Source organism: Pempheris klunzingeri, chromosome 24 (assembly GCF_042242105.1).
Source record: "Pempheris klunzingeri isolate RE-2024b chromosome 24, fPemKlu1.hap1, whole genome shotgun sequence".
NCBI lineage: Eukaryota > Metazoa > Chordata > Actinopteri > Acropomatiformes > Pempheridae > Pempheris > Pempheris klunzingeri.
The window spans coordinates 7,832,679-7,854,338 of NC_092035.1; the positions used below are offsets into that span (position 1 = coordinate 7,832,679).

At 41.0% G+C, this 21,660-nt stretch overlaps 1 protein-coding gene across 1 annotated transcript; it reads right to left on the bottom strand.

Moving 5' to 3' along the window:
- Window positions 1-6,149: 6,149 nt before the first annotated feature.
- On the bottom strand, window positions 6,150-13,747 carry LOC139223857 (cysteine/serine-rich nuclear protein 3-like). The gene is made up of 6 exons (XM_070855861.1): window positions 13,735-13,747; window positions 11,184-11,228; window positions 9,109-9,279; window positions 8,545-8,801; window positions 7,954-8,265; window positions 6,150-7,244 (listed from the first exon to the last, which is right to left on the bottom strand). The coding sequence occupies exons 1-6, from the start codon at window positions 13,745-13,747 to the stop codon at window positions 6,150-6,152; spliced, it is 1,893 nt and encodes a 630-aa protein (XP_070711962.1).
- Window positions 13,748-21,660: the final 7,913 nt, after the last annotated feature.

The window sequence follows — 21,660 nt, forward strand, 5'->3', positions numbered from 1 at the left end:
CTGAAACTCGCGCAGGGTCAGTGCCAGAATGCTCTTGGTTCACAGGAAGTATACAAAGCTGAAACAAAAAGAATACCGCTGAAGTGCAATGTACAAATACGTTGTATTCACTGGTGTGTTTCTGAAATCTGTATTGTGCTTCTATCTGGACTGCCGTTTCAATAGAAAACACAAGTCTCTAAATAAAGAGAAGCTGAATGTATGCAAGGAATAAGACACCTTTTAAGAGACTGTTTGACATTTTGGGAAAAATTCATAGTCGCTTTTTTGCTGCGAGTTAGATGAGAAGATGTAATGTGTGTCCTTTTTTCCATATGACGCCTCATCCAAGAGACCATTAGCTTACCTTAGCATAAAAACTGGAAGCCGGGGGAAACAGCTACCACAGTCTGCCTGCAAGCACCTCTAAAGCTCACTAAATAACACAATATATCTAGTTTCTTCTATCTCATTTTTTTTTTAATTTAAAGTGTTTGGTAGCATTTTATCAAGTTCACTTTCTAATCTGAATCCTTGTGAATCCCTTAAATTTCACTGTCTTCATTTGCATAAAGTGATAGATGACTACAGATCTGTGGACATTTGGGGGTGAACAGCCAGAGATGCTTCAGGTGTTAGTTGGAGCCTCTAAGTGAATCATTGACATCCACTCATAGAGGCACTACTTCACATTTTTACGTATTTACGTTGTTTAAACGAATGAGACAACATGTTTATTAGTGAACTTTAAAAGGTGCTGCTAAGTGTGTTTCTGACCCCATTTCCCTCCGGTTCCTGTATCAGGCACAGCTAAGCTAACTGGCTCCCGGCTGTAGCTCAGTGGTTACCTAACACTAAAGCACAGACATGGGAGGTTTCAGTCTTCTCATCTTCCTCTTGGCAAGAAAGCAAAGAAAACAAGGCTATTCCTTTGAGGTGACACTCCCATCTACCCCTTCATTCATCGTCATACTGCTGTATCTCCTCTGACGTATTTGTTGTCCAGCCCTTTATCCTTTATCCTCCATCCCACCTCATCTCCCAGAGCTCTTGTAAAGAAAATAAGTTATAAAATATACTAAATAGCAAATCTTTCTAACTGCTGTCGAGCTAGAACAGGACCATATATCACAAGTTTAAAGGTTAGAATATCACAAATGTTTGTATGACATCCACGTTGTTCTTGGTTTAAATTGAGAGGCGAGTGGTTTTAATGTAGTGCTTTGGTTTGTAAATAATCTAGCTATTTGGGCCCACAGTATGCATCACACTTACATTTGATGTAAGAGCACTTTTTATCCCCACTGCTATGTAATACCACATGTGGCGGTCATACATGTAAGTGTGTGTGTGTGAGAGGAGGTCCGAGCGTGTCTGTATTTGTACGTTTTATGTGTGTATTTGTAACAAAAGGGAGACTGCGAGAATGTAAGCGTCTATCTCTTCGTGCGAGCGAGTGCGTGTCGGTGTGCCACTGGGCTCCGCGGGTTGCTTCTGTTCTACCGATTATAAATAACATTTTTACTGTAGATATGAGTGCATTTTTCCAGTCTTCGGATTTGATTTACATTTTTTCTAGAACTTTTTCCTTTCTGCACTGTAACACATGATGAAACACATGTATGGTCCCCATATCTGTAGATACAAACCATGAAGCAATCAGTAGCCATCTCTCATTGCGCTTGTAGTGTTTTAGTGAACTGCATGTAAGAAGTGACTACTGTCCGCTCATATGGTAATATAATTTTAAAGCCAAAAGAATAAAGGACATATTTTTTGTAAATGCTTGTTTATTTTCTCCATTTTCTTTCCGGCCTTTTCTTTGTTTGATGGTTTCATATGATTTTTCTGTGACATCCGCTCTTTGGTCTGTGAGCTAGACCTGAAGTATGATTGCTTAACATGGCGGGAACTTTGGTTGAACAGGATCATTCATGTGGTTCAAGTACATGTTACACATAACTATGTATCAATTTGCAAAATGTGACAAGTGACATTTTTTGTTATAACCAAAGATGTGGCAACAAAACACAAAATCTAGATTTCCAAAATAAAACCTATTTTGGGAAGCACATGTTGCATGCAGGATGCATTCATTGTGAGGTGAGACGTGTTGGACCGAGGGGAGCCGCTCAGCATATTCAACCAGGTTTAATCAGATACTTAACCCTCCGAGATGATGTCCGCTTTCAGTCCCAGGATCATGTTCTGAATAAAGACGGCTGATATTCTACAGGGGGAATCAGGCCAGTAAACCCTGCTAGAGGGGGAGACGCCGTCATACAGGTGGACATTTTTACCACATTGTTGCAAGATTAGTTAAAAAGTTATGAGTACTAGGAATTGTAAGTAAAGGGCAAAATAAAGAGAAGCCAAGTAAAGTTACACCCCAACTAGTAACACTTTATTCAGTGATTAATGTAGCATTTATAAGCAGTGTACAGATAATAAAAAACAATTTGTTACACATTATAATGTAGTTGCAGGCAGATATTTAAGGACACAGCGTTATTTATGTTGGAACAGCTAAACTCCTTGTGAAGCATCAATACCTGGTGTATAAACAGTTAGTGAATGATTGGTAACCCGGTGATAACATTATAACATGGCTGTGATATCATCATTCACAGGCGGGTTCAAAGCTACAACGTTTGTTCTCGACCTCAAGGTCCACTTACGAGATTTCTTCCAGGGCTTTCAGCTGCATGTCAGTTTATTCTTCAGTTATCAGTTTCCTAGTATAAATAGATAACAAATTAATAATAATAATCAGTAAATTTAGTAAATGTGTGTTTATTATTAAACATGAAGACACTTGATATGATTATGAATTATTATTGTTCCATTTTATGATAAATTATGATTGTAAAATTATTCATTAACTGCCTATACACCAGTTAGAGGCAAAAGCTCCAATTATATGATCAAATACAATAATATCACTTTAAACTTGTCTTATATCTGCTTACAACTTTTTAGTTTATATACTGCTTTAAAAGTACAAAGTATAGTTGTATATTGGCCAGTCAGTTATTGAAGTCTAATGTTTACAGTATGAGAGCAAAAGTGACTGTAAATGCAAAGAACCTTTTCACAGAACATGAAACTAAAGATCATCTCATAGGATGTCTTCCATAGCTTTCCGCCACATCTCCTGGCCTTCATCATCCCATATATCACCATCACACGACTAGTTATAAACTCAACCATCTCCACAACTGAGCAATCTTCATTCCCTGATGAAGGCCACGAGACGTGGCTGAAAGCAGTAAGTGTGCCTTGAATAAAACCATTCACAGATTGGATTAGCATTTGAAACAACATATTTGGTGCTGGACATGTTTGTGTTTGCACAAGGCAGCAGTCACACATCACAGTCACTCAGTGTTTAGTGTCAGTGACGTCCTCGTTATACGATCAAGTGCCGTCGACCACTACAGCCAGACAGACAGGCTGAGGAGGAGGAGAGGGTGGTGTGTGTGTGGGGGGGGGGACGGAGGTGAAAAGCTGAGACTTCCCCCACCCAGCAGCCCCCTCCCAACACTTTGCTGCTTCTCCTCTCCTGTTGCCTGGCAACCTAACACTACAGCTCCCCTGCCTGTGATTGATCAGCAGCATCTCTGAGCCTGCTTACCCACAATACCTTGCTGGCTAAAAGCAAGCAAGCTACCCCCAACACAATGGACGCACACACCTTACCGGTTTCATTATATAAGAAAAGGGAGAGGCCAGAGACGACCTTGTGCTCCTGATGAAATCCAGTGCACCGTCTACATGTACTGTACACGTGTGCAGCTTTGTTGGAGGATCATAAAGACTTCTGAATGTATGTTTGGTGTCTATTGTGCCCAGCACCTGCTGCACTGTTGTGTGGTTATGCAATGAGCCATGAAAATGTTTCTTTACATGTATAGGCTGACCAATGAGGGGCTTCTTCTAGCCCCTGTCTGATCTGTGCCTCACCCAATGACAGTGTTGTTACCTCAGCAGTGCTCTCTGGAGGCTGCAAGCTGCAACAGATTCCAACTGGAGGCACTGGTGGAGCATGTGGATGAGAATGGGAGGCAGGGTGACACAGCAGTTAGACACATCCTCCTCTCTCCGTAAAGGTGTGAGTAAGTTTTCCCAGAGCCTGACTTGACTGTGCATTTGTTTGGTTTTTCAATGAGGAAAAAAAAGATTTAAATAATGTTTGTTTGCTGGCAGAGGACGGATGTTCTGAGAAGAACCAATGTCACAGATTGTCCTGAGGCAGAAAACATACAATCAACAAACTCAGTGACGTCAGACAAAAAAAAAAAGATTTAACCCTCTGATGTTGGAGGAAGTCTGTGGCAAGCAGGATGTTATCAGTCAGTTAATAAGCAACAGATGCCATCTGCTGGGAGAAAACCAGAATACAGTGAGAAATTCACAAGAGGGTGGATTCTGTCCATTAACGTGTCATATTTTATTCATCTGCATCTCGTAAAGCCCAGTTTATGACATTTTTTGTGTCAACAGGAGCAAAAACATCATGTCACACAATTAAATGACCACATTGAAAGTGAGATGGATGTCAAAAAGGTTTTAATTCACACTCTCATGGAAATCTACAGTTGTTTTAAAAAAAAGAAACATATTTTTGGCAGTATTGAGAGACAAAGTGAAGCATCTGGAAAAAGTGCAGTTTTATTACATTGTTCCCATTACTGTAAAATGATAAATACCATGCACAGAAATGTTTCCCTAATCTTACTAAATGCTTTGGCACACGTATGTGTTTCAGTCTGATTGACACCACAGAGACAGTGATCGTGTTGTTATTGAGGACGAGAGAAACAGCAGCGATGCATTACAGTGAGATATTACTGACAAGCAAAACTGAGTGCATAACATCATGGAAAAAGAGAACTGATGAGGCCTTTTATGACCTGACTGATACCAATCCAAACAGGGAAACTACCTGTCTTTTATTAGTTTTGAAAAGCTCAGATTCATGGAGCACACACTGTTTTAAATGACAAAGTTTGGACAAAGTTAGCAAGATGAAAACTTTCAATGACTCCTTGGAGGCATCAGAGAGAATCTGGAAACACGTTACTGGCATATTATCATATTTTACGTTTATTTCTAACATCTTAGCTAACGAGTGCCCATTTACACATCCAACAGATACAGAGTAACATTAGCATTTTAGAGTTGTATTTTTGAGGAATTTAAGCCCAATTTTTGCTGTCTTTTATGTCTGTTTTTGGTCTCCACCAACTCTTGGAAATATATTGCTCTTTAGCTGCAAAATGCTCCACTATGTTCACCAGGTAGTTGCTAATTTTTGTCTGCTATTTGGCATGGGAAAGTGAAAGTGAAAATAATATGTGAGCAATGAGAGTGAATCAAAGCAGTGAAGATCTGGACCTGAAAACCAAAACAAGGAACTGAAAGAAGTTGAAAGAACACTCAGGGACCGCAAAGTTTATTGTTGTAAGGAGTATTGTTTATGGGTTTATCACGACTAGTGCCTCCTTTCTCATCTGTGTAATCATGTGACCCACTGTTAGTCTAAAAATATTAATCCTAGCTGCTTTGGTGAGCATGAACATTTGTACTAATGTAGCTGCCAACGAGGCTAAAATTTGAGCACAGAAAGGAACAAAAAAAGACCCTTTGTATGAAGTATAACAGATTGATGTGTTTTTTGTTTTTTTTAATCATTTTACAGCTTGTGTTAAGCCTGAAACATTTTAGATAAACTGAACACATGCTATACAGACAGGCATTTAAGAACGATTAGCAGCAACGATGAGACACCAGCACAATGGAAGATGATGAAACAATACAAGCACCTCAAAATCTTGATTTGTCATAGATGCCCGTCACAACTACGAAACATGCTGTAATGATCAAAGACTTTATAACAGGGCATAAATTATACAAGCAACATATAGAAACACTGTTTTATTGAGCTTAATAGTAATAGTTTTAGAGTCTTTTATCTAAACCAACAATCTTAGAAAGGTTTGGAGACAAATGAAGCTAAAATTAGATCACCTCTTTGAGCCTTCTGTGTCAAAATCTGTGACTCATTCTCCCCTTAGAAGTGCACTTATCAAGAATAAATCAAACTCTGATGGTCACAATTCTTGGGTAAAGATTTCCAATATTAGCTGATCCCTTTCTAATATGAATCATCAGGTGCTCTCTGAGCATGACGTGTTTGTTTTTTGACTGGCGTCTCCCTGCATTTGCAGTCCTGGTTGCTCCCTCATTTCCTCCTCCGTCTGCGCCGCAGACCCAGCCGAAGCCTCAGTCTGTGAGTCACGATGGTCTGGATTGTTCCGGGGGTCCGCTGGGAGCGGCTGTTCGTCGGCTGCACCAGCAGGGGCACCGTTACTCTCACGGGTCTCTACATGTGAGCAAGTTTGAAGGGACTCTGTGGGGTCGGGGAAATGGCAGGGAATGCTCTGCTGCTCTGTCTGGCAGTGGAGTTCTGGGTTCATTTCTGACTCTAGTGCAGTCTCTACTGGGGGGAGTGTGGGGGCGACGGTGACATTTTCACTGAGGAAAGCAGGAGTGTCATTGACAGAGCTGTCTGTCTGGTGAGGCTGCATGGAGGGAGTGCTGTGGAACGGGTTACTGAGGCTCATGAGTGTGTTGTTAGAGTAACCCAGCACTGAAGGAAGTGGAACCGCGTAGGGCGGGGGACCTGTTCCGAGTAACGAGCAATCCCAATCTTCCTCCTCTTCTTCTTCCTCATCATCATCGTCTTCTTCATCCTCCTCATCCTCTTCCTCTTCCTCTTCCTCTGGGTCAATTGTTTCTAAGCTGTGTGTGCTGCAGTCCGACAGCCCGCTGCAAACACTGCTGCCATCCTCATCTTCCTCATACGCTTCGTCATCCTCATCCTCTTCATCATCCTCTTCCTCCTCCTCTTCGTCGTCTTCTTCGTCATCTTCTAGATGTGAATCCGTGTCGCCTGTGTTCTGGAGGTGCATGATGGGAATGTGCGGTGTGCCACTCATCAGTGGAAACTGCAGGTTCGGCTGCTGCTGCTGCTGCTGGACCAAGGAGGAGTCGCCATGGTAACTGTTGCCATTGGTTACAAGCTGCTGCTCCGGCTGCGGCTGATGCTGCTGCTGCTGCGCCTCGCGGCTCTTCTCCAGCTCCAGCTTCATGATGGTGTGCAGGAAATGGGTGCGCACCCGGACCGGGTTGAACTCCAGGCGTCCCGTGGTGTTGCTGCAGCCCTCTTTGGTGCAGCCACAAGGGAAGGACATGCGGTCCACCTGGGGACAAAAACACATTCACCGGTGTCGAACAGGAGTTTTAAAAAACATGTAGTTCAGCTGCCAATCACGCTGCTGGTCATGCTTGGAGAGAAACTGCAGAATCCACCATTCACCAATTATATGTATATAATTTCACACCTTTAAACCCTTAACATCCACTCATTTTTGAAAGAACCCAAACCTTACCCTGGTCACCTGTGGACAGGTGGATTATGAAGTTAATGCAGTAGAACTTCGTGTGCTAGATACCCTGGAATTCAAATGAACTCAAGCTTCATTGATTTTCGTCGTTAAAGTTGCATGTACAACCGTTTTCCTTCCACCAGGTGTGACTGGGTAGATCACATCATAGGCCTGTAGCCCACAAATGTTGATATGGGATGTGTTTTTCTCTCTTTTCAAAAAGCCCACATAACATGAGATATGTACCACTTTAACACATCTGTTCCTTTATTACACTGAAAATTTAGGGTTACCAATTGTGTACCTTGTAATGTTAGATGTTACTTTTCACAGGGAATCCTGTCAGTGCAGAAAAATGAACAGAACCTGCTTTCTCACTTTTTGTAGCTACAATTTTTCACTCCAATGTATATACTGATTTGTAATTAAAAAAAAAAAGAGTTTTGAGTTTAGTTTGACTTTAAAGAAGTTGTACTGCACAGACAGACATGAACAACACTATAGTATTATAGATGGGCCTCACCACAGTTCCATTTACCTGGCACTTAATGCCGGCCAGGCTGCAAGCACAGGTCTCCGGGTCACATATCCCCCGGCAGCGGCACCCACACTCCTCTCGGGACATGCGGAGGGCACGAAGCTCATGCTTCTCCTCCACGTCGATGCGTCGGACCCCGGAGGCGCGGAGAAGGGTGCGGCGGCGCCTGGTAGTGAGAGGCTGGAGGAAAAAGTAGTCGTCCACCTCTGTGTTGTCCACATCTAGGTCATCTTCAGAGATGTCATCGAGCGTCAGGGTATCCGCCTCCAAGGATGACACGGTGCCATTCTTAGTCAGCTTGAGGACAGAAAGCAAGTTGAATTAGGGTTGGACCATAAATGTACGCCTACACATGCATTTAGACCCTTAGGATAATTGTATACAAGAAACTCTGTCAGTCTGTCAGTATGCCCTGACTTATTTGATAACATATACACAATGATCATTTTAATATCTGAAAGGAAACATCCTTGAAACTCTCCACAGTTGTGAAACTGATATATGGAACATTTTGAAGCTCATGATCCAAAAACTATGCTGCAGTTAAATGAGGCTTTATTGAGCTGTCCCACTGACTTTGAGTTTGATGGCATTGAGTTTCTCCTCTTTGAGATGATGCCTCAGCATGTTCCGGTGGCTCTGTTTCTGCTCCATGGCAAACTCCCTGAGGGTGAAGCGTTTCACCCCACTGTGACGAGGTGACATCCCCAGGGTGCTGCCACCCTGAGTGGGCACACTGGTGAAGCCCTGCCGCCGGTTGAAGTAGTAGACTGTGACGCTCTCAAAGTGCACATTGCGGCCCCGCAGCCGCTTTGACTGCTGTTGGAGAGTGGCTTAAATTGAGACACAGAACAATAATGTTAAATGTTTAAACTAAGTGTAACAGTGGCACAAATAAACTGAACCATAACATCAACACACTCAGTAAAATCTGTTATTCAGCAATACGCCAACACCATACAACACCATAAAGCGCTGGTCATAGCAGACCAAGTAGCGTTGTAGCAGCAGAACCCCTGAAGGTAATAGGTTGTGCAAGATAAGTTTTAGTTCTTATGAATTAAACTTTTCATTCCTCTAGTGTTTCCAGTGCTTCCCATCATACCAAAACATACTAGCAGTATGGTAATGTGGTCTTACAGTCCAGCAGTCCAGAGGGAACAGGGTGGTTGAGACTGTCACTGCTGTTGCCGCTGTCACTGCAGGAAACCTCATCATCAGAGCCCTGCAGGGACAAGTAAGGGGATGGGCCCTCTTCAAGCTTTCTCTTTAGGATCCCACTCATTGTGTGGCTCCTCCCACTGGTCGCACCTGCACAAAGGAAAAAGGTAAAGTTTATCAATTAAATCTTCAATCCAATCAATCATATTCCTCCAGATAGCCGGCTTAAAATCCTGGAGATTCCTCAGTCAAATCACACAGCCAAGGGGGAAATCTGCTATATGAACCCCCAGGAAAGACTACATTAAACTATTCTGTTTCATTAAAGCCCAATAGCCATGTTCAGTATGAGGGAGATGCATTAATAAGTTAGATATACTGTATGTAGAATAACCAAGGTCACCACACCATTTCAGTTCGTTAACTTGAATTTTGCATCTAATAGGGCAGTGCATGCTGAGAAACTGAATCTTCACATATATTAAGAACTGTATAGCCACTAAGGTGAACTTGGGGTGAATTCAGATCCAGTCCAATCCAGAAAATATTAGTAAAACCTAAAATCAACACAGTCAGGTTAGTGTGCTCTGTGGTTTTCACGTGTTCCAACATATTCTCTTTTTAAGTTCAAGAATAACACATTTATTTGTAATGGATTCTCAAACCACTTAAAATGTTTGGAAGTGAAACCTGTTCTGTCATCTTCAAGCCTGCTTCCATTCTGACAAGACTGGAGGAGAGAATTATCCATTTTCCCCATTTATTCACCTTAAGCCCATTTCATCCATTACACCAGCTGACTAACTCCATGAACTGAGCTACCACTCAATAACGCGCAATCTGATAGAAATCTTTGTATTGAACTTGCAAATCTGGCAGCTGAAAGAAGGAGAAATGACTCCTCAAGTATTTGATTTTTATAGTTTTGGATAACAACCAATTTACAAAGTTCCCACTTTACTGAGCTCAGTAAATAACCAAACCACCATGTATTGTGTAAGAAGTCTGGGTTAATTTGGGATGCTGTTTGCAAACTTGGCACCATGCCATTATGAATTGTTAGGTGACCTTGCCAAACTTTGTGATGCTTCAAAAGTAGAGAATGACTCAAGTCAAGTGTTGCACTTATTAAAATTTTGATCAACTGATATTTTGTCATCCTGTTGGTTGCTTTTGTGGAAAATTGAAAGTACGGTAACACTTCTGATAAGAGATGATCAGCACACATGGTAGGTTCTCTCCTGCACATCAAAAGCACTGCTGATACTGAGAATTGTGTCTTCAGCCGGCCCTCTGCACTTTGTTGATACCTAAATTTCAATTTTTTAAAAACTGTTGAGCTGACTGCTTGGACTGGTAGAGGATTACATCATATGCAGCAGAGCTGAATGCTGGACCAAGCTTTTCCTCTCTCACAGGCTTTGTCTCCTTCTATTACTACCAACTGCAATACAAGTATTCCTCTGTGCCCTGTTTGCCGCCTTATCTTCATTTCCATTTGTCATTTCTTACCCTCTTTTTCATTATTGCCTACTATTCTTTCCCTTTCTCTATGTTCTCCTCTGTCTCCAGCCTCCCTTGTATTCAGCCTGACACTCCAGCTCCCTGCTTTCCTGAAGGAAAAAAAAAAAAGTAAAACCAGAAAAATCTGTAGTAGAAGAGACACTGAACACACAATACTATATTTCTATGTATGTGATGTCACAGAAGGTGTTGCAGTTTTTTTGGATTCAGGAGGGTTTCCTGTGCTGCCCATACCTCACATCCCCAAACATCCCTGGTCAAGCTCTCTTAACCGGTGCCATTGAGGGCAACAAACCTGCACACACACACACACACACACACACACACACACACACGTACAAGCATGCTCACGTGTCTGCATGCATGCGCAACCTCCCACTCCCCATGCATGTCCACATCCTTGGCACTAACAGGGGAATTCTTATTGACAAATGTAAATCAGCATCATCCTGTGACGTGAATAAACCTCCCAGTGGCCGTGCTGCTGCGTGCATAAAGGCTCTCTGGCAGTGGGTTTGACCGTCACTGACCTGTTTCCTTGGCTTGCCTTTGGTTTCCAGGAAGTCCTCGACTCTCTCCTCTGCATCACACAGTGTTCACCAGCAGCAGCCAAACATCCCCATGTGTCGTGATGATGCAGTGAGCGCTGCCATGATGCCTGCTTTCTCTCTCTCTCTCCCTCTCTCTCTCTCTCTCTCTCCCTTTCCAGTAGCCTCTGGCACTATTGTGCAGCACTGAACACCCCAGCCTCTGTCACTATCTTATACGTTCTGCCTCTGCACCCTCATCCTATGCTCCCACTGTCAACTCTCTCACTGTCTGATTCTCTCTGGCTCTGCACCCCCTCTTCCTTTCTCCCTCTCTCCCTCTCTCTCTCTCTCTCTCTCTCTCGTCCCTCTCCTCACAAAGACTTGTTAGCTCGATGCTGCTGCCGGCTGGAGCGCTGGAGCTTGACTGAGGTGAAGCAAGCCCTTCGAGATCACAGAGAGAAAAAGGGTCGGGGGGGTAGTGTGTTGGTTGTGATGGGGTGGGGGTGGAAAGTGAAGATTCTGCATTGTGAAATTCCTCTTCTCCGCAGTCTTCAGGACAATTATTCCAAATAGATAAAGAATATTTTTAGTTATCCTCCAATTACAGCAAACAGAAATAAGTGGAAACAGTGAGTTTCTCCACCTTTTCACACTCACACACCATCTGCTTTTTTTCCACTCCCTGCAATATTATGTTTCTCACATTTGTTACTTTGCAGGTCATTTATAATGCAAATGTAATGTGCTTTTTGCTTTGTGTTGTTCCTTCTTTTCGTTTCCACAAAGCTGATTAGAAATTTAAATTGATAGCAGACACAAACAGATCAGAGGAAACAAGAGGAAACCGAGACAATGAGTGGGAAATCAATCATTTCACCGTGCTTTCATACAGCAAAATAATCAGAATGTCGTAAGGGACACTGACATTCATCTAGGGAGTAAAAAGTGTGACACTATGATACACAAGAACACAAAATAGGCATCTGTTGTTGACCACTGCAGGACCACGTTGAGAAAAGGGATTTAAAGGTTTCAGGCTTCTGAACTATGTAACAGACACTAAGGCAAAAAGTCCTGTACAGATTTAATCTGCATTGAATTCAATCATTTCCAATCATCATATATACAGATATAGTTAAAGTTTCTTGGCTTTCTGGGGCAGCATAATGGAGTAGTTAAAGAAATTAGATACTCAGAGGCACACTGACAACATTTGCAATGGCTGGTAAAATGACTGTTGTTTCACTTTTATTAACTGACAACCTTCCAGTAAAAATCTATCTCACTATTTTTTAAATTATTAATTTGAATTTGAGATTATTATCTAACTTCATTTAACATGGAAGGACCTCACAGAGATTAGAAATCTATTTTAGGAGTGTCGTGATCATAGAGATTAGAAAATATATGATGTACACGCTTGAATACATTCTTATGAGACAATGTTGGCCTGCAACATCTCTGGTTCACTTCTGGCTAAACTCAAATTTGACAGGGTATTTTTGCAGCGCAGTACATTTGCAGGGACGAACCAAATGTTACTTAAAAACACAATAGTAAACACGACATGCACAACAGGAGCGGAGCAGCTGTGCAGGCATGGAGGTCACATCCAAGCTGTCACAATCGACGCATTTCACAGGTACCATTCAGAGCCCCTTCAGTTGTTCCACGCTCACGTGTCTCGTGGCTGATAACATTTAACACAAAAAGCTGTTTTTTTTCAGCTGAAGCCTTTCAGACAATAATTTTAAGGCAGCATGAAACGTGCAATTGACTAAGATTAGAAAGAGCTGTTTTTGTTGCCTGTGGATTATGACTGTGTGATTCTGTTTATATGAACACCTCTAAACTGCACACATGGGATTTCCATGTGCTGTCTCATGTCTGTGTGCACAGAGATGTAACTTAATGATAGCAGGATGAACTAAAAGTCATCAACTCACTCTGATTTTCAAACCCAATGAACTCTAGCAAGACTGTATACACTTGTCTGCTGTGTGGGAGACGATGTGCGAAATAAATCGGTTCTGTTTTTCACTGAAAGTGAAAAGAACAACACAAAAGTACTTGGACTGTGCACCATGGTAGCCTGTCCTAAACTCACAAACTCTAAAACAGACCAGAATGAATAGGTTCAGGGGATTTTGGAAATATTGATGTCACTGGAATGTTTTGACAAGCCACCAACAAGAAATGTTCTTTGTATTTTACAGGAAAAAAATCAGTCAATCTCCTGAACCTGTGGGTCAAAGTTTTGAAAATCCAACATCTCAACATCTACTTGATGCACAAAATGTGGTTCACATTCTTGGTTTTTAGTTTTATCTCAACTATTGGATTGATTGCTATGACCTTTGGTACAGATGTTCATGGTGCCCAGATAATAATTCATATGACATTAGTGATCTAATATAGACTATAGTGCAGCCCTGTCCTCTAGAAATTACAATTATATATTAGAATTGACGTTTTCTATTGAAATGTTGTTAATAAGCGTACCAGATTGGTCGGGAAATGTTGATACTGAACATATCAGTTCACTGAAAACCTCTCTTTTTCATTTCATACTTATATCTTACTTAAATATCAGCATTCTAGCTGTGCCAATGTGAGCACGTTAGCATGTAGCACACGAGCACTAGCTTGACCAAAAACAGTCAACTTTGGTTTAAACTGTAATGGATTAATTCATTGACATATTGTAGAGAACATGTCCTCTGTGTCTTTGGTGTAGTCAGAGTCATGATCATCATTAGACCTTTTTCATAGCAGACATTTAGATTTGTCATGGAGGAAAAAGCAAAAAGTGTAATTAAAAACATTAACAATGGTTGTGTTCTATTTAAGCTGTGACCACAAGCCAGCATTAACAATACGAGGTCCCTGAACTCAAAACAGCTTAATGGAGTTCAGCCATTATTCATTTTATTATTCAGACCTGCATGTTTCCTACTGTGACATGTCAGAGCCTGCTGTAAAAGGCCTATTTAGAAGATTTAAAGTCCATATAAAGATCAGTTGTTACTTAGTGCCCTGAAAGATTAATATTCATAATATAATAATATAAGTATACACAACATTTCTTTCAAAAATATGTGATTAACCACCCAACCCCCACCCACAAGCCCCTAAACATTGTTGCCATAGCAATGCTAGACCCATCTTCCCATTATAGTAGTGCTTGGTCGGAAAATATCAGAAATAACGCTACCAAGAGCCCTAGCCTTGGGTTTGTCTGTAGAGAGAGTGTGTTAAAGCGATTCAGCTTCATCTGTCACTTAGACGTTTTCCTCTCTATCCAATGCAGCACAGAGGAAGAGGGAAAGAATCAGGACTCACAGGAGGCATCTGATGAAGTAGTTTTACAGCTTTGTTACTCACTTATAATGAATTTCTATTGAAAGTGTACGTATAATTGATGCATTTATAGACAATACTTGAAGAAATATTCAGAATCAGTCTGATTATTATGTTGTAAGAACAAAAAAGAGGGCAAAATATTAATGCCTAAATAAATGTACTGCATTAAGCCACGCAACAGCTGCTAGTACCTCTTCCCCTCAGGTAGTTTAAAAGGTAATTAAAAAGTACTGAGGCTTGTGTTCTGTCGGGGTGCTGTTGGATGAAACAAGCGGTGCGTGGAGGACAATGTCCTTGAATATAAGAGAAAACACACACCACGACATAAATCATGAGTTAGGTATACACACATCTTCAAATATAAACCTCTTCTACTTCTATATAATGTGATAATACGTGTTTAAGGTGTTTGGCACTGTTGGGAAGTGCAAATGTAACGAGTTAGATGAAAAGTTTTTAAAAACAAGACACAAAAACAATATTGTGTCTACGCACTGTATTATTATTGTCTCTAACTTTATAGCCGACCTCCACTTGCTGTTGGTGAAGGACATTTTTTGGCTGTGTGCTCTGCTCTGAATCGCCTTGTTTTCTCCTGGCAAAGATGGAGTGGCAATGTGCCGGAGAGACGGAGTGATCCTTCCAATCAGCTTCCATGGCAACCATCCACGAGAAGGAGGGAGGTGGGGAGGGCAGGGGTGGGTGGGTGGGGGGGCTGAGGAGGAGGAGGAGGAGGAGGCAGCTAGAGGGGTTGTGGGGAAGGTGGGGGCTGGGATGTGGCAGCTCCTAACGCTGAAGCATGAGGGGAAAGCTGGAGGAGGTCTGCTTTTTCACAGCAGGGGAAAGAACACGGCGCGAATGTGCTCGGAAAGCTGAACAATGGGCACAGTAGAGGAAAATTAGACTTAAAATATCAGTCTGTCAGCCTTGCGATTATATTTTGACCGTGTAATTCTATTTATTATCGGATACATCAAACGTCTTTATTATCAAGAGATAGAAAACATGAAGTATAAATAGCACCCTAAGACTCTTATCTCCCTACAGCATATAATGAAGGTTCTCTCCTCTATACATCCTTTCAAAGTCTGTGCTGATGTGGCTCTTAAGGTCACTAGATGACCCTGCGGTGATCATGTACATGTGGATGCAGCTGGGGCTAAAAAGACTCCACATCTCACATACATTATCCTGTGATAGATACTGAACAAAACATACAAAGATCCATCCCAGCTGAAGTTATTGTGTTCCACATCTGCAGGAAAAATTACCTAAACGGAGCCAAACAAAGTTAATCACTATAATTATCTTGCATTATTTCCTTAAAGGGACCTGCAGTGTGTCATCTGTAAAGTTTAGAGTGACCTCATGACGACAGCTAACTATATTATAACCTTAGAGTTTGTAGCAGCTTTATTTGGGGCATTCACAGACAGCGGGTGAGGCTGAGGATGGAGAAGATGATGTTTGACCAACTATCACACTTCTTTTAACGACCATGGAGGACAATATTGTGTTCTATGCACCAACACAGTAAAAGTAGGCCGACACCTGAAGTTACACCCAGAGACATTTCAGAAAATGGGCTAGAAATTGAGTTTTGGCTGTTGCACACATTCAAACCCAAGCTTTGGTTAATTTAGCACATCATATCAGCTTTATGCTGGATGTGTAAATAGACAAGTGTTTGCTAATTTCAGGTTGTTGCACTGCACCAAATGGTAGAAAAACTTGGGTAAAATGTCTTACTTTCACCATTAATTCTAACTGCATGGTACCACTATACTATTCTAATGATGCTCCTATGGGGATTTGTCTTGTCTTAATAGTTTTTGTCCACTATTCAACCACCATAGCATCTCCAATAGTCCTTTAGGATGTTATTTATTATTTTGCTGTTGTGTTTGAATATATTTTCTTTGCGTATTGTTTTGCAAGAGAACTGAAATAAAGTGATTCTGGGAGCTCCTAATCTAATTTACCGTGGTGTCAACAACCAGCAGGGGGGTGTTCTGGTCAGTGACACCATCCTTTCACTGTAAGTTTTTGCTTCAACTTGAGTCATAAGCCCATCATTAATTCCCAGCCCCTGTCCGGCTCTGCTGCCTGGCCGGGTGTAATTGTTTCCCCAGGGACCCAGATAAATGGCTCAGCTATCTAGCTGCTGCATGACCCACAGACCTGTGTGTGTGTGTGTGTGTGTGTGTGAGAGAGAGAGAGAGAGACAGAAGGATGGGTTGAGGGAGTTTCTTTAGCTCAGGGGAAGAAATAAATGGTCTGAATTACATCATTTCAGTATAATCTATTTGTCTTGTTACCATTTTGACCAAAACAACCATTGTTTTTTTACAGCTGACAAAAAGTTTGTAAAATTATATGTAGAGGATCATTTTTAAAACTAGTAAGAAAATAGAGGTTTCTGTGATACCAAACATACAATTCAGTCCTTACAAGAATGATGGCAGGGAGAGATAAAAATAGCTACCAAAGTTTTTCTTCTTGGGAGACGTCTATGTCACTTTATTTGAACTGAAAGTCTGTAGAAATCCATTTACTCTTCCAAGTACGTAACACTACTTGGTAAATTTATTTTCCCACCTGAATTCCTCCTGAGGTTTTGTGCCGTGCATATTTCTACTCATGTTACTCCCTTCAGCTGTAATTAACACATCAGTGATTCATTGTCCTCCTGTTGGCATCACTTGGGGAACACTGACACAAAAACTGGATGTAAAAGCGAACAAAACTGTTCTAAGGGATGTTAAATGTAACGTTTATGACGTTTTTGATGTTTAACACTACAAACATTATCTTTAAATGACAGTACGGTGGGAGCTTTACTATTTGCTATTCTGAAAAATAGGCTACAGAATAGCTTTTGCAATACGGTATGTACGTGTAGAAGTTAGGCTTTTATATACTGCATAGCAACAATAAGCTAAATAACAAACATGTGCGATGAAACATCTACAGGAGTATTTAAGGATCCTCCTCACCCACACACGTGTTTCCAATTAGCCTGTCTGATAAAACATCAGCATTGGGCAAAACTATACCAGCAAATACTTGACGTAGCCACGGTGGATGTATTTGCAGGGGAGAAGTAAATCTGCATAAACTTTTTGTGTTGAACATTAGTGAACTCTGACATACAAATTTATGCCATTAAGCAATAGAAAAAACATATTGACAGCTAATTTTTGAGGGAACAAAGAGCCTAAGAATACAAAATGGAGGAATCTGTCATAGCTTATTAGTGCCATCCACTATTTTAAACTGCTCCTCAAGGTGCAAATGTGTCTCCTGAAGAAAACCGTTGACATTAGACGGCATCCGGACATGTCAGAGTAGGAAAAGCACTGGTGTAAATCATGAATTCAATGATGGCCTCCTCCGTTTCAGGGTCCTGACATTGTTCCTGCTGGTTTACTGGGATGCTTGAATAGAGCAGAGCCATCGTTAATGTTGTTAGTAACGCCTGTGATTTTCCTGCTGATGCCAATAATAATGAATTCCAGCGCTGATGTTGATTTTATTTGTTGCATAAATTAAAAAACTAACAATTATCAACCACCTCATTCATTTAATGAATAATTGAATGATTGTGCTGTGGCAGGTGTTTTAACTCTACAGACAATGCAGATTAAGCTGCTTTATTCACAAATGGAACATTTTATACCACCAACAAAAACTGACATGAAGTTCTGACAGAGTGACGTCATGTTTGTGTCAATGAGCCCACGGTGTAGTTCTATGTGGTGAACACCAGAGGGCAGACTTGGCATTGAAAACTGATTCACACACAGTGTGATGGTGAAATAAAAGCAGGGGAACCTAAGGGCCCTTCAGATAGTAGAGACTGTCACTTCAAGATTACTGCCGTGTTTCATGGCATATTATATTTTAGATATAATTTTGGATTCATTTTTTATCCTAAATATATGAGGAAATGTGGCAGTAAGACCTACAATAGAAAATTGTCCTTTTATTGTTTCGGTTAAGCTTCAGACCAACAGAAGCACATGCAGAGACTCCCAAAGGTGCAGAGACCTTGCCTTTTAAACCCTATAAAAGCCTGCTGTATATACAGGGCTTTCTTGTTAGACTAAACTGGAGATTTCCTCTATAAAACCACAAGGTAAATGAGATTTTTCTAACCGTGTCGACTCAGTGGCCCATTGAAAGACCTGTTCAACCCTGTAATTTATCAACAGAGGAGCTACCTTTCCAATACACAGCAGTTCCATCTTTTACCAAGTTTTATTGCTCGCATTAAACTAGAGTATTTGTTGCAGCCAGCTGTGATGAATGTGAAAAAGACGAGACAGTCATTTTTTCCTACTCAGAGGAGGAGGAGGTGGCTGAGAACCGGTCAGGAGAGCAGATGGCATCCCCGTCTGTCTGGTCTGTTTAAAGAACACTGCAGGCGAAGCCCCAAGTCAAACAAGCCAACTACACGGCCGGGATGATCTCAGAGCTTCCACGATTGCTTCCAGCCTGAAGACATCAAGATTTAATCCCTTCTTGAAATCGTTGCACAGTGCAGTGAAACCCACTCTAAAGACTTTTCCTGGACTTAACTGATTTGTTAAAAATGTTGAGCATAAAGTGGTTGTTACCCAGCCTACAACCCAGCTGCACTCTTCCATCCAACATTAGGAAATTAAGTGCTGCTACTAACGACTCCTGTTTTCACTATTAGTAGGCCAGACAGCTACTACTCTGCCTACTGTTACTATCCTCTGGCCCTATCAGATGACCTGTTGTGTTATGTTGAAGCTAAGGTAGGAAGTAAAACCTAAGTAACTCGAGTCGTGTAGCTGTCACCTGATCCTTACTGACTCCTGTGTCTACCTATGTACCTAGAAAGTGAGCAGGAAGTATCTTAGTGTGTATAGAGGGATGTACACTGTAGTAAACTCCAGGAATTCTGTCTGTCGGCATACACAGAATAATTTAGCACTGAAATGTGATACAGTTGAGCTGTTATGGAGTATGTGGACATTATTCTGTAGTCATAATTAATCTGCATATCATATCTGTATATTATGGTTATTACAATCTCCTAAAGCCAAATTTAACAGACTGTTGTACAGTCTTGAGAAAATAAGCAAGTAATCATATTTGAGAAGCTAAAACTAGTAAATCTTAGATATTTTGCTTTAAAAATGATTTTTTTCTGTAGTCAGCTTTTTGATTAATCGACTAATTTCGTCTGCAATATAGATAGAATATTTTTCTTCTAAATATATAAACAGTAAATGGGCTTCACTTGAGTAATTCTAGTCTCACAACCACTCACAGCACTGTTACACAACACTCACATTTATCCATTCATACAGTGATGGGATGGGCTACCATGTGTTTTATTAATTTAAGTCGATGACACAATTTTATATGCCTGTGGTTTCACTTCATCATCCCAGGCTCTTTTCCATCTACTGCCTTTAGTAGTGTCCAGATATCCCTTTCCAATCATAAACCAAGTACTCATTATTCTCTACATCTACCTGGGTATCCTGTCAGTACTACACACATACTTTGGAATTTGGCTTTACAGAAGAAACATAAACATTTTTATTCATTTAACACTAAAAATCAAAGTAGGTTTTCTGCATAGGATTAAAGGCTGTGGTGCAGTATGAACATTCATCCTGTTTTAGACATAGTGCAACCAAACTAAAACTAAACTTAAATATAAGTTACTGGAGAATTCAGTCACCCTGGAAGGAGGTCAGAGGTTTGCTTCGCGACTTTGCTGCTGCCTCTTTGCCAAAACATTGTAAATGAACCTCTAGATTCTCTAGAAAATCAATACTAAATCACTGTTTAAAAAATAATGTCTCTGGACACATTTAGCATGTTTGGTGATGTGTTCTTTTCTTATTCCTCTGGGGTCAGAGGTCAAAGATCAGAGTTCAGATGGCCAGTAGGAGGGCTTTCGGTGACACCATCCTGTAACTGTAGACGTTTTACTTCAGCTGCGGTCACGAGTCTATCCTCAATCCCTTAAGTCCTAGTTTGGCTCCACTTGCTATAATGCAATCATGATCATATAGAAAAGCTGGAAAATTAAGCTCAAGCACAAGAACTGTCTAAAGGCATCGATGTAAATGAAGGAAAATTAAGGAGGTGGGCTGGGGATGAATGATTTCAACAAAAAAGCTCCTCATGATAAACCTTGTAAGAGTTTCTGTGGGGAGATTGTTCTTTTAAGATGAAATAATAAGATGAAACTTTTTTGATCTCTGCGGAAGAGAGCAGGAAACAGACAAGACGAATAGATAACATAAAGAAAATCATTAACCATTAAAATTGTGAATAATGAGACAATGAAATACAGTGTTAACAAACACAGAGGGATGCTGAGTGATTATGTAGGATGCAGTGGAACTATTACAGAAATATGGGATGTACACAATCAGTAATACATCAGACACCAGTTGTCAGGATAGACTGCACAGCATTTTCATCTCTTGTCCCATATACTGTGATGATAGCCAGCATTTTTCATTGGCTCTAGTTTTCAAAAGTGAAAGCACTGCAGGACAGATGCTTTTCTAAAAACTGTCTTTTAGCCAGTGGCTGAGAAGGAAGCAGGGAAGTCTGTCATCACAGGGCTGTGGTTGATGTCAATCGAACTGCACATACAGTACCTGGGTCAAGGGGGAGAATTGCAAGTCGCCACATCACATAGTCACAATAAATGCAGGTTGTTGCAGGCTGTTGCATGGAACTGAATCAACCAGAGGCCAAAGCATAGAGACGTTATGAGCTGAGGGACAGAATAGAAATATTAAGTTAGTCAGTCATTGTATCTAAATTTTAGACTCCCTCTCTTAAGTCCAGTGATCAGCCACAACTCTGTTTCAGTCACCAAGTCCTGAGAAAGTAAACTGAGGGTGTAGTTTGCTAGATGCTCCACTATGTTCACCCTTTCGCCGCTAACATCGTCTGTCTGTCATTTGGTGCTCAGTGCAGTGACTTTTTCAGCTTTTTTTTTAGCATAAAACAACTTTAACAATGCTTACAAAGGCCTAAATATCATCTTTGGCTGAATAGAAGCGTTGGAATCTAAGGATTTCTCTGAGAATGGCATTCCCTATAATATCTA

Coding starts and splice junctions, on each gene's coding strand:
- LOC139223857 (XM_070855861.1), bottom strand. Junction 9,280..11,183: donor AAGGCAAGCCAAGGAAACAG/GTCAGTGACGGT, acceptor TCCTTTGTGCAG/GTGCGACCAGTGGGAGGAGC. Junction 8,802..9,108: donor TCCCTCTGGACTGCTGGACT/GTAAGACCACAT, acceptor TCTCAATTTAAG/CCACTCTCCAACAGCAGTCA.